The sequence below is a fragment of the Erythrolamprus reginae genome, chromosome 2, assembly GCF_031021105.1.
Source record: "Erythrolamprus reginae isolate rEryReg1 chromosome 2, rEryReg1.hap1, whole genome shotgun sequence".
NCBI classification, from domain to species: domain Eukaryota; kingdom Metazoa; phylum Chordata; class Lepidosauria; order Squamata; family Dipsadidae; genus Erythrolamprus; species Erythrolamprus reginae.
In genome coordinates this window covers 208,224,146-208,237,477 of record NC_091951.1, presented here as the reverse complement: position 1 = coordinate 208,237,477, position 13,332 = coordinate 208,224,146, and the positions used below count along the sequence as shown (strand labels likewise).

The following is a 13,332-nucleotide window of genomic DNA, read 5'->3' as shown; positions in this document are numbered from 1 at the left end:
CTCACCCACTCTGCTCACCAAGGTTAAGAATGTTGCCCACTCGCCCTTCGCCTTGGGTCAGGGCCTAGCCAAGGACACCGCATTCCCCGGCCCATTCAGTATTTTTAGCTGGGGCAAAAGTTTACATTCACACAAGCGTCAGCGTTTATTTGCGTCATTTATTTCCCACATCATTAGCATACATAGTGCCTTATTAACTCATCATTCTTACTTAACAACAGAAGATTCCCGGACATAATTGAAGCTGTTTGTGTATGGAGACTATCAGAGGTTCCAAAGACAACTGGACTTTGTAGGGATAGTCCTTGACTTACAACCACAACTGAGCCCAAAATTTCTGATGTTAAGTGAGATATTTGTTAAGTGAGTTTTGTCCCATTTTACGACATTTCTTGCCATGGTTAATAACCTGGTTGTTAAATGAACCTGGCTTCCCCATTGACTTTGCTTGTCAAAAGATTGCAAAAGGTAATTACATGATCTTGGGACTTAGCAATGGTCATAAGTATGAACCAGTTGCCAAGCATTTGAATTTTGATCACCTGATCATAGGGATGCTATAAAAGTTGTAAGTGTAAAAAAATGGTCATGTTACTTTTTTCTTTGTTACTTTTTCAGTGCCGTTGTAACTTTAAATGGTCACTAAATGACCTGTTGTAAGTCAAGGACTACCTGAATTTCCTTGAATACATTTTGCTTCTCATTCAAGAAGCTTCTTGAATTCTGAAGAAGTGAATTGAAGATGTTTCTTGGATGAGAAGCAAAACATCTTCAATTAAGTACAAAAGAAAGATCAGTTGCCTTTTAGGGTGTATGGGTGTGTGAGGAACGCACCTTTGGAACTATTGAAGGTGTTGTATTTATTACTGCAGAGCCTTTCTTGGTGTAGAAAAAGATTCCTAAAGTATTGCCTTCATTGACACTTCTCTCTTTTTTTAAAAAAAAATGCTTTTTAGTTTTATACAGCAAAGAGCAAATATAGAAGTATATAAAGAAAACAAGAAAGAGAAAAAGTGTAGGAAAGAATACACTTAAAGAAAGAAAAAAGATAGTTGAAAAAGCAATTTCTACTCTTTACAGAAATTATAAATTCATTATTCCCCCCCCCCCATTAACATTAGAAGAATCACTTCGGCCCTTATTCAGTCTTTTTTCACTGCCAAATCAAGAAATCACCATTTTTTCCCCTCCTTTTTCTGCCAATAATCTATAAAAGGTTTTCAGTTTTTTGTATAACTAACCAAACTATTCCTGACCAAACAAGTCAATTTTGCCATCTCTGCTAGTCCTGACATCTTTACAATCCCTTTGCCCATTGTAGGTATATAATCTTTCTGCAGTTACCATACTGTATATAATAAAATCAGTTTTCCCCATCAGGAATTCCAAATGCCAGCTTGGTCTATTGATTCAGGTACTGGCCAACAAAACCAGGAGACTGTGTGTTCTTGTCCCATTTTAGGCATGAAAGTTGGCTAGGTGACTTTGGGCCAGTCACTCTCCCTCAGCCTAAACATAATAAAGGCAGGATTAAAAATCTACTAAACATTTAATAAATGCTACGATGATAGTAGAATGCAAAATGGGCAAGTGTAAAATCAGATAATGTATCAGATAAAAATCATATAGTGATTCCAGACTAAAAACTAAAATGACAAATGGTACAAAAATACTGGCGCTATCAGTTGCATGGAACGGAGCTTTCTGTCCCTGTGCTGGCTTCTCCCTGTTTATGGGCTCCAAAAGGAGTCAAAGCCACCTTGTAGGGGTAGTGAAGCTAATGAGGGGGGCACTGAAAGATCACAGGAGAGATCGCAACTCTCCTGCTAAGCCCTCGGGGGGAGGGGGGTCTCTTCATGCCACTGTGAGAGGAGGCAACCTAAGATGGCTGCCAAAAGCTGGGACAGTCCAACATCTAAGAATTGTGCTGGAGTGGAATTGATGAACAATGTCTGGAACTGAGCCAGAAGAATTATCTTTATTTAAAGCTTAACCCCAAAAGAATATCCAGGAAAAGAGAGATTCTATTTCTAAAATAGCTGCAACTTAGCACCTTGAGTAAAACTTTTTAAACGGAAGGAAATAGAATCAAAGGGAAGAAAGCAGAAAAAATGTCAAAAAAACAGGATATTGGATTTTCAAATTGGACAGGCATAGTTTTGGACAGGTATTTTAAAATGCTGGAACTATTTATGCAAAAAGATAACATCATCTTAATGTTTTGGAATATTATCATTAAAATTGGATAAAAATGGTTAATATTGAAATTTGATTTAAGAGTGCCACCTGCTGTCAAAAGAAGGATACAACACATTCCCCAAATCTTAGAAATACTTCACCATTGGAGATCTAAACATGAAAACAAGAAACATTATTATTAAAACAATCCCTGAAGGTTTTAACGCAAGATTGAATTTGCAGAGGGATTTATGAAGGTTCTATTTTTGGATTACCTAAAAGAACAAGTTGATTAACTTTGGGATATAAAGACTTTTGGACACTGGACATTGAATTTTTTAAATTTTTTAATAGAAAATATCTTTATTTACAAATACATATAACAAACAAAAACATATAAAAACAGTGGATGTTACATGATAGGTATGTTTTACATTTCTCATGACATTTATTTATACTCATTCATTATTATATGGCTAATGTTTACAAATCATTTAGAGTTTTTATACATTGTTCTTTCAAATAGATCTTTTCTTACTTTCCTTTTTTCCCCCAATATTGAATTTTTTGAGAAGTGGCTATAGGTTTGAATACAGTAATCCCTCGCTACTTCACGATTCATCTTTCGCGGATTTGCTATTTCACGGGATTTTTCAAAGGGAAAAGAACGTCAGGGCAGGGACGGTTTGTGTGTGTGGGGGGGACTACAGCAGCAGCCTCCTCCAACCCGCACAGTAGCTGAGAGAAGCTGGTCTCTCAGTGGTCAGCCGTGGTGGGTTGTTAAAAATACAGGGACAGTTTAAAGTCCAAATACTCATTAAATACATAAAAAATATCTTTCCTCTACTTCGTGGAAATTTGTTTTTCGCGGGTGGCTTTGGAACGCATCCCCCGCGAAAAACGAGGAATCACTGTATATGATTTTTGAATTATTGGACAAAAAAGAAACAAATAAAAACAAGAAATGAGTGAAATGTGGGAAGAAATTGCATTGATAACCCAGGCCCCAGACTATTAAGGACACCTTGATAAGAAGTTGCGAGGAGATTATGAATAAAATGCAGAGCATAGATGAAGAGCTGGAAAATATGACACAAAAACAAGGAGAGACCAGGACGCCCAGGAAGAGGAGGAGCCACCTGAAAGAGCAATTGAAAAAAATAGAACAGACATATCAACAAATAAAAAGAAATGACAAGGGGATAAAAATAATAATGATTGATGAAACAAATCAAGGGGAGAGATTCTTAAGCGAAGTAAAAGAGGAACTGGAGTTGCAGGGAGACTTTTTCAGAAGACAGATAGCAGCAAGAATAGACAATGGAATAAGGGAAAAGGGAGAAATATTTAAGATGATTGTCCAAGAAGTGGAAGCAGAGAAAGATCCGAGAAATATGGGAGGCAAGCTAAGAAATGAATAATTATAGCTTTAAAGCGGTCAAGAGATTATGGTTTGAAAAGAAACATTTAAAAAATACAATAGTGGTATAACTAGAAGTTAAAACAGGGATTGGAGTTAAGAGAGAGGGGGATTAATGGAATACATATTTTTATATAACAAGGTGAAGTAATAACAAGAAAGAAACTTAGAATTTCAATGATGGTAGTATTGAATATGGTAGAATAATATGTATAAAAACAACACTGAAAGATAGAATAATTAAATAATGGAAGATTATAATTTAGCATAAATATGTGTATCATTATTAGAGTGATATGTTTGTTAAATGTAATAAATATTAATATTTTATTTGTAGTAAGAGGAATGATACCTAGAAAATGATTGGCATAAAAACATATTTAAGTATTAAAGAATTAAATAATGAAATATTATAATTCAACAAAAATATGTGTATTATCATAACTACATAACTAACTTCGGAGAGGGGTGGCATACAAATCTAATAAATAAATAAATAAGTAAATAAATAAATAAGCTTGTCAAAAATAGTAAATATGGTATTATTTTATTTGTATTAAAATATGGATAGAAATAGAATATTTTTAAATATAAGAGTGGCATAATTAAGTTAGCAAGGGGATGGAAACTAGAGAGGTCAGTGGAATACACATCTTTATATAATAAAGGTAAAATAGTAATAATTTATTTTATTTATTATTATTTATTTGATTTGTATGCCGCCCCTCTCCGTAGACTCGGGGCGGCTCACAACATATAATAAAACAATTCACAACAAATCTAATAAATTTTTTAAAAATTAAAAAAAAACCATTATTAAACCAGACATACACACAGACATACCATACATAAATTGTATAGGCCTGGGGGAGGGAAGAATGCCTCAATTCCCCCATGCCTAACGGCAGAGGTGAGTTTTAAGGAGTTTAAAAGAGTTTATAAGAGGGGAAATCAGATGGTAGTATTGAGAATGCTTGAACAATATGGTGATTGGCATAAAAATAACATACTGAAATATGGAATAATTAAATAATGGAAGATAATTTAACATAAATATGTGTATTACTATTAGAAATATATGTCTGTTAAAAGTAACAAATATTAATATTTCATTTGTAGTAAAAGGAGTGACATTTAGAATATGGTGATTGGCATAAAAATGATACTAAATAATCAAATAATGAAAATTATAATGCAACAAAAAATGTGTACTAACTAGAACTATGAGTGTCAACTGTAGTAAATATAAAGAATATTATTTTATTTGTACTAAAATGTAAGAGACGTAGGTACCACACTGTTCACACAACTATGTTTGGGGGGAAATAAAAACTTGGTTTTAAAAAGAGGAGAGAGGAGGGGGTTTCACCAGCAAATTATACTCATTACACCCCGGAGCTGGATTCTGCACAGGAACACTGTTGTTAATTTATAGCAGCCTCGAGTTTTCTGAACTACTCACAGGGAACTTTCAAGTGAACACATACTGTATATAGCCCATAGCCAACCCTGGCAGGGCAGGGACCAGATTTCATCTGTAGAGCAAAGAAGTACTTTTCATTCCATAGAAAAGGAGATAACACATAGCACCACATCAGAACATGGTTTACTGCTTCTTTGGTGTTTAATTTTTCACTGACCCCTCCGCATTTTGTCATGAATTTAGAAAATCATGGCTAGGTCAAAAGCACCCCAGTTATCTCCCTTTGAGAACAGCGCTATCAGGTCCTCCCAGAGCAGGGTCCGGTTGATAATAAGCAACACAACTCTCAACTCGTGTTCCTCACAATATAGTCTTTCCAACATCTGGTGAAGTGGATTAAGGAAGGAACCAGGTTCAAATCCCAGGATTAAATTCCAAAATAATAGAGGATGTCGGGTGGGCGGAGGGAAGACTTCCCCCCCTCCTCCTCCTCACCGTGGCGGCGAAATTCAAACCGGAGAAGAGACTTCCCGCTATATTTCTCAGCCAGTAAAGCTCACTTGCATCGGTCTTCCTCTTGCAACTGAACTGGCCCGCGGATTGCTTGGATCCCGCCATCTTCTAGGAGCTCCCTGCCTTCTCTAAGCTCTGCTACCTTTGCAGGGAGCTTTTTTTTTTTTTTTTTAAGGGGAGGAGGAAACGGCTGTGGGAGGCGACGTTAAACCAACGCGTTGTTCAATGCCCTTGTACGGGAGGGTGGAACCGATTTCGCAAAGCGAGGGCTGAGCGGGAGCGTCGCAGGGGGCAGCGCGACGCTATGGAGCCCGGCCCAGGCTGCGGGGCGAGAAGCGGTCCCGCCGTGCCGCCTTCGATGCCGCCCTTCGCGGGGGTCTAGCCTAGTGGGCAGAGCCAAGGGTCATGCTCGAGCCCCGCGAAGGCTCTGGGCCCCCGCAGCAGGTGTCCCTCCAAGAGGGGGACCACGATCCCGAGCGGCACCAGCGCTGGGCCAGCCTCTTCGAGCAGCTCGACACCAACAAGGATGGGCGAGTGGACATCAACGAGCTCCGCGAGGGCCTGGCGCGAATGGGCATGGAGGCCGGCCCCCAAGCCGAGCAGGTCAGCTGAGGAGAAGGCAGGGCCGGGTGGTAGAGAAGACAGACGGGGCTTGGTTGCTCGAGGCGCCCCTGGCTTCCTCCCTAATACATCTGCAGTACGGCTTCTGCAGGCTGCAGCCACCATCACCCAGCTCCCTCCACACCGCCCCTCGGCTCGGCTCCCCTTCTTCGGTTTCCTTCAAGCTGCAAAGGCGGCGCCTGCCCACAAAAAGAGCCGTAGAGGGGGCGGGCGAGCTGGTTCCGCGGGGGCCCGATTCCACGTGTGGGTGCTGGGGAAGAACCTCTTCTAGTGCGCCGAAGGAAACCCATAGGATCCCTTCGTGCGCGCTGGTCCCTTGCATACATACAATCCTAAGGTTCGTTTAGGAGTCAATCTGGGGTCAGAAAAGCCCCTTAGCACGCTCCATAATCGGCGGAGAAACAGCCCGTGCATTACAAGGGGGCTTGGTTTTTAGGCTCTTACGTTTTGGAAGCGGGGATTTTAGGTGGCTTCACCTTACCACCCGGGTGATAAATCTAATCCCAGTACTGTGCAGAAGTCCTCCTTTTCCTTCCTCCTGGTCACTCTGAGAAACACATGTTAGTTCATAGTAATTGATATACAGTATTGCAGAGTTTTTATTTGGGCCCTCAGGCCACTCCTGAGAAGTACATTCTTTATATGCATGGGTTTTTTAAACTTTTTATTGTTAATGAATCCCAGCAACTGGTCAGGTCCCATAGAGTCAGCCTTCTCCAGGTTCCCTCAACTAAACAATGTCATTTGGCAGGGCCTGGGGGAGAGCCTTCTCTGTGGGGGGCCCGGCTCTATGGAATCAGCTCCCCCCCTCCCAGAGATTCACACTGCCCCTACCCTCCTTGCCTTCCATAAGAGTCTGAAGACTCACTTATGCCACCAGGCCTGGAGCTATTAGATCTTGCCCCATGGCCAATGAATGTGTTGAGAGACTGTGGAGTGAATGGAATGATTGTTTTTATGGTTTCTTTGAGGGGGGGGGTGTTAGATTTTTAATTAGTTAATTGGATTTAAGATATTGTGTATTATATATTTTATATGTTGTGAGCCGCCCTGAGTCCTTGGAGAGAGGCAGCATAGAAATCCAATTAATAAATAATAAATAAATTAATAAATAATTGTTGGTTGTAATTCTTCTGAACTGTTTTTAAGGGTTTTTTAAATTATATTTTATGTGTATTTGTTGTGAGCCACCCAGAGTCCTTTGGGAGTTGGGTGGCATACAAGTCTAAGTAAGTAAGTAAATCAATCAATCAATCAGTCTTGCAGCAAAAACTGTATATGCTGTCAAATGCCTGCCTTAAGGTAACCCAACCAATACCACATGCTAAGAGTTAGAAGAAGAAGCAAGACTCTGGGATTCGGCTGCTGTTCGCTTTAACCAGGCTTCTTAACAACTGGGCTGTTCTCAGCAAACTTGCACAGTGACAGCAGCGTTATTCCAAAACCAACAAGGTGAATTGTGACAGTGATATTAAAAGTATAAACTGATGTGGATTAGAGCCCATTTCAGCCAAACCACTGAAGTTTGGCTCAGTTGGAGGCCAAGGAAAAAGTTAAGCACTGGGGCTAGTAGCAACAAAATCCAAATAGCATTGCTCACTTAAAATAAATGCAAAGTAGCACAGTAATCATATTCCCTGGATGGTTTTGTGGTTTTTTTGGCTGCTGAGGACAGTAATGACAATCCTCTGCAACCACATGCTAAAAGATATAGCCCAGTCTAGAAGACAAGGAAAAGACTATTTGAAAGAGCTATCCATATACCAGATTATTGGGGTCATCATCACTCTTTGTAAATTAATTAAAATGGCATTAAAGTATCACAAAAGTCAATTAGCTGCAGGAGAAGCAGTTTTAGCAGTGCTGCAAGCAATCCATTGAAAAGGAAATGGCAAAGGGTGCCAGGTTCTTCATGGGGAAAGACTTAACCTTGGTGCAGTTCAGTAACTTAAAACTTCAATTAAAAAAACCACTCAGGATCAGCAGTTAACAAAAGAATAAAAATGTCCAACAGTTTTCACTCTGGACAGTTTTACAGTTTTACCTCTGAACTTGTACAAAGTAACAGAATTGGAAGGGACCTTGTAGGTCATCTAGTCCAACCCCTCCCACCTCAAGCAGGAGTTCCTTTACCATTTCCGACAAATGGCAGTCCAATTTCTTTTTAAAAGTCTCAATTGTTGGAGCTCTCACAACCTCCAAAGACAAGCTGTTCCACTGGTTGATTGCTATCACTGTCAGAAAGTTTCTCCTTATTTCCAGGTTGAATCTCTCCTTGGTTAGTTTCCATCCATTAGTCCTTGTCTGACTTTCTGGTGCCTTGGAAAATAGCCTGACTGTGGCAGCCCCTCAATATTGCAACACTGCTATCATATTTCTTCCGGTTCTTTTCTTCGCTAGACTAGCGATGCCCATTTCTTGTAACCACTCTTTATATGTTTTGGTTTCCAGCCCCTTAATCATCCTGGTTGCTCTCTTTTGCCCTTTCTCTAGAATCTCGACATCTTTTTTTGTAGTGTGGTGACCAAAACTGGATGCAGTACTCTAGATGTGGTCTAACTAAGGCTTTATAGAGTGGTATTAGTACCTCCGTAGACCTAGAATGTATCCCTCTATTAATGCAGTTTAAGATTATATTGGCTTTTTTGGCTGCTGCTGCATATTACTGGCTCATGGTTGTCCATTAGGACTCCAAGATCCTTCTCACAGTCACTGATATTGAGTCTGGTTTCACCCAGTGTATGTATACTTTTGGGTTTTCTTACCTAAGTGTAGGACTTTGCTTTTCTCAGCATTGAATTTCATTTTGTTAGATAGGGTCCAGTGTTCAAGTCTGTCAAGATCCGTCTGGATCTTGAACGTATCCTCTGAGATGTTAGCTATTCCTGCCAGCTTAGTATCATCTGCAAATTTGGTTAGTTCCCCTTCTATTCCTTCATCTAAGTCATTTATGCAGATATTAGTGCTGCTGATGCATGTTTTTTGCTTGATCTGCTGTAGCGCTGTAATGAGATTGTTTAATCATTGGATAGATTTACTTATTTTGATAGGGTTTCATTCAATATGCTTCAGGGGTTGTTTATTCATGCCATTAAACTATATGATGTGATTAACAGAATAACTTGCTTCACATAGCAGGTTTTTTAGATTGGATTTAACAAGTTACTGGAATGCAGCTCTTAGGCTTTCAAATAATAAATTATGGCTTTGCGTATTATGGCTATCAAGCTAATAATGTAGTAATAAATCATATGGGATAAATCAAGCCACAGTTTTTGCCCTCCAATTTTGGTTAAATACCTTAATGATTCACCAATTATAAATCCTGTAGATGGGGTACAGGTTGATTTTTTTTCAAACTAGTCTCAGTCCTGACACTGTAGTGCGAGACAACAAGATAACATTCCACAGAAACTGTTTTGAAGCTACATTGCTGTTGAACAAGTTCATAGTCTATTTTGAATCTAATATTAAAACCAAGCTAAAGTAGGTTGCCAAGGAAACTACCAGCTTAAAAAAGAAAGAAGTCCTAACTAAATATGCTAATCTGGTCAATGCCTAGATTTAGTAAATTATCTGAAGTAAAAGAAAATCAGTTAATAAAATAAGCCATAGTATAAAATCTAAAAACAAACATTTTTCCTTTTTTAAATAGATCATTACCCCAAAATATAGCTATAACCTTATGTGAAAGACTAGTTTTCTCAGTAGATGAATGTGTTAAGGATATGCATGTCTGCAGATTAACGGGTCAGTTTGGATGCTAGTTCAGTTAAACTCAGTGGGATTTACTGTACTTCAAAGTAAATGTATGTAGGATTATAACCTTAAAAATCTTCAGACTACATACACTGCTCAAAAAAATAAAGGGAACACTTAAACAATAGAATATCACTCCAAGTAAATCAAACTTCTGTGAAATCAAACTGTCCACTTAGGAAACAACACTGATGGACAATCAATTTCACATGCTGTTGTGCACATTCAACTTTGTACAGAACAAAGTATTCAATGAGAATATTTCATTCATTCAGATCTAGGATGTGTTATTTGAGTGTTCCCTTTAATTTTTGAGCAGTCTATTTAAGCGTAATATTTTATATATTCATGTACACATCTATGTAGCTTTCCAAAATAATAATCCCATGGGATGTAGAATTTTGTTAGTCCTTATAAAGCATTGTATCCTTGATATACTAATAATGTGGAAAAACTATAAATGATATAATGATTATTCTCATGATGCATTCAGATAACTAAGAACTATTTAGGATGGACCATTAACTCAGCATCCCATTTTTTATTTTTTTTGTAGCCCTTAAATTATAGTGGAGCGGGACATCACTTTGACTAATGACCATTTTAGTTACTGTGCCAGTATTTGATCTCAAATCTACTTGTGCCATTGAGAGGTTTGGCTCAGTAACTGCAGGAAAGACGTCTTTGTGCAACTTTGGGGATTTGTAAGTCATGGTTTGTGTGCTAGCTAAACCAACAATATCTTAGTGTGAGGTAAAATATAATCCCAGACTTACTCTCGTTCCTCAAAAATTTGCTGAGCCAAGCAATTTGATCTATGGCAGACCATTGGGCATTTAAAAAAAAAGAATCCATTCAGAAATTGGGCATAACTAGTGGAAGTCAGGCACTCAACTTGCAGGCTCTTTAGTCATTAGAGCATTTCACAGCTTGTTTAAACCATTTGGCATTGGGCTATTTTCATACTTCTATGTTTACATTCTTTGGTTTGTCTGGCTCCTTTTCCTGCTCAGACTGGTCATGTGAGTGCCCTGGAAGTGTGTGAGAACACCATGCTGCTGTTCAAACCAAAAGAATTGCAAGGAAAGACTCTGGATTCTTTGCTTTATTTACAAAATGGAGTAAAGTAGACATGCCCATTTCCTTTGGATTTCTCTTTGAAAACAGATCCTGGCCCATCTAAGCAAGTATCTGGCTTTCTTAAGAACTCCGACTTTGTGAATCGTAGATATTTATTGGTGTGGAATGAGACCAAAAAAATGATTTAGCCAAATAAGACAGAACTGGCATCATGCCAGTGGTTTATATCTAGAAAATGGTAATTGAATTAAACAGAGTTGGTGGGGGAGGAAAGGTGAGGTGATGAAAAGACAAGGCATGGAATATTAAAAGGAGAAAATGTCTTTTAGTGGCTGCAATAGAATGAATAAGAAAGGGTAGAACTATTTGAAATATATGTACAGGAGTTCCCATCAGTGCATTCAGGATGTTGCAATTATTACAGGAAAACCCATCTAAGTAAAAAATTTGCAAAAATTTTTACATTTCAAGCAGAAACCTGGGTGGTTGTAAAGTGCAAATGGGATTGTTAAATGAAACCATTGTTGCTGTGGTGTGGCTTTTCTGTCGTAATTTTGTATCCAGGTCGTAAATCCCCCTTTTTTAAGACAAGTTGTAATTTCAAATGGTCACTGAGTGAGTGGTCATAAGTCAAGGACTATGTGTATTGCATTTTAACAATTTGGCAAAGAGGAATTGTTAATTCCATCTTTATTCACATCTATATATTTATTCTTAGATTAAGAGAAAACCTTAGAAAGACAGGTTTTTTTAAAAAAAAAAATCTGACTCCCCTTTCTCCAGGGTTTTATATTCACAAAGGTACTATCTTCATGAATAAAGCTGTAGTGAATGTACAACATACTTTGCAATATTTTGAGCTGCCTGAAATTAGAAATTACTTTATGTCTTCTGTCTTCAGACTCACAACAGCAGAAATAATCCTTGTGCTCTGCATGTAGCCTCAAGTCTGGCCTTGTCCAGTGAAATGACTTTGCAGCTCATGTTACACCTAATAAGCCTCTTGGAGATAGAATAGCAGTGGTGGATAAACACTTTGCAAATTAGAATGACGGCCAAAGTTATGCTAACTAGCTTATGAGCAAAGATGGTGTCTCCCCAAGAATTTCTGCCTCCTCAGCCAGATCTTCATCCCCAGGACATTCCCTTCCCATTGCAGGTCTCCACACCAGCCTCCTGTGATCACCTGTAGGAGAAAAAGATGTTCATGTCTTTGGACTGTTTCAGACTCTGGCTATACAAAGAGGGGTTGTGTCTCCTTAGATCGGAGTGTCAAACTCACAATGATACATTATCATGTGACCTATCGTAACTTTTCCCCCCTTTGCTAAACTAGGGGTGATGCATGGCGCATCTAGCCCGCAGGCCATAAGTTTGACACCCCTGTCTTAGATAAAAGCAATGGTGTCAAGAAGAAAAATTTTAGCCTGGCCTTCTCCTGGACATCTTCACCAGGAAATTCTCTTCACAAGCACTGCCTAAAAGACCAAGCTATGAATCGAGAATTTTTTAGGGCAATGCCATGAAATAACTTGGCAGCACTAAGGAAATTGTTCTTTCTCCACCTCACCTATTCATTTGCTAAATATAAATATATTATTTCCTTTGCAGGTCAACAGTAGGGACTATAATTAGGTACTACAAGTGGAACTTGAAACATTTTATAAGTAAGTGTCATATGTAAAGGACATAATTCACTGTAGGATGTTTGGTCTGTGAACTTTTAGAATGTCAACATTTTCTTTCAGGAATCTAAACATATTCTTACAGTGAAATATAGGCATGTACCTCCAGTACAAAATCAAAAGATATGACAGATGTAGGCAGATGACATCCACACTTAAAATATCATATTCACAACCCTTGTACAGAGCTAGGTATGCATATCTTTTGCAATAGGAGAAGTGGATTGTGTAATCCATTAAATCAACTTTTGTTTTCCAGATACGTTAGACTTTCTTTCCTGTTTTCCTGCACTGGCCATGAAACATGAGAAATGTAGTCCATCACAATAGGTTTAGGTTTATTAGATTTATACTCCCCACCCCCTTCTTCTCTCTGACTCAGGGCAGCTTAGAAGAATAAAGACAATTACAATAAACAGAATTTTAAACATTGCAAATAACTAAAAAACCCACAATAGAACAATCAATCATCCTAAAAGTCCCACAATAAAATAATCAATCATCCTTCCCACTACGGTACCGGGCCACTCTAGTAGGAAAATGTGCATTAAAACAATCACTTAGATATATAAATTACGTCTGCAGTATCCAAGATGTTTTGAAACTTTGGTCAGGGGTGTCAAACTGGCAGTCTGCAGACCAGATGTGTCACA

At 38.6% G+C, this 13,332-nt stretch overlaps 2 protein-coding genes across 3 annotated transcripts in view; one reads left to right on the top strand and one right to left on the bottom strand.

Annotated features, from left to right (window-relative positions):
* The window catches only part of CRB3 (crumbs cell polarity complex component 3), a 38,638-nt gene extending 32,999 nt beyond the window's left edge, over positions 1–5,639 (bottom strand). The window contains exon 1 of the mRNA XM_070736815.1: positions 5,582–5,639. Coding sequence (XP_070592916.1) covers positions 5,582–5,639 — 58 coding nt within the window. The remainder of the gene's footprint in view (positions 1–5,581) is intronic.
* A 50-nt stretch (positions 5,640–5,689) lies between these two features.
* LOC139161875 (mitochondrial adenyl nucleotide antiporter SLC25A23-like) overlaps positions 5,690–13,332 on the top strand; it is a 47,660-nt gene continuing 40,017 nt past the window's right edge. The window contains exon 1 of one of the 2 annotated variants that reach the window (XM_070741558.1): positions 5,690–6,137. In XM_070741558.1, coding sequence (XP_070597659.1) covers positions 5,940–6,137 — 198 coding nt within the window. In that variant the 5' untranslated portion in view covers positions 5,690–5,939. The remainder of the gene's footprint in view (positions 6,138–13,332) is intronic. The other variant, XM_070741559.1, reaches the window with a different exon arrangement.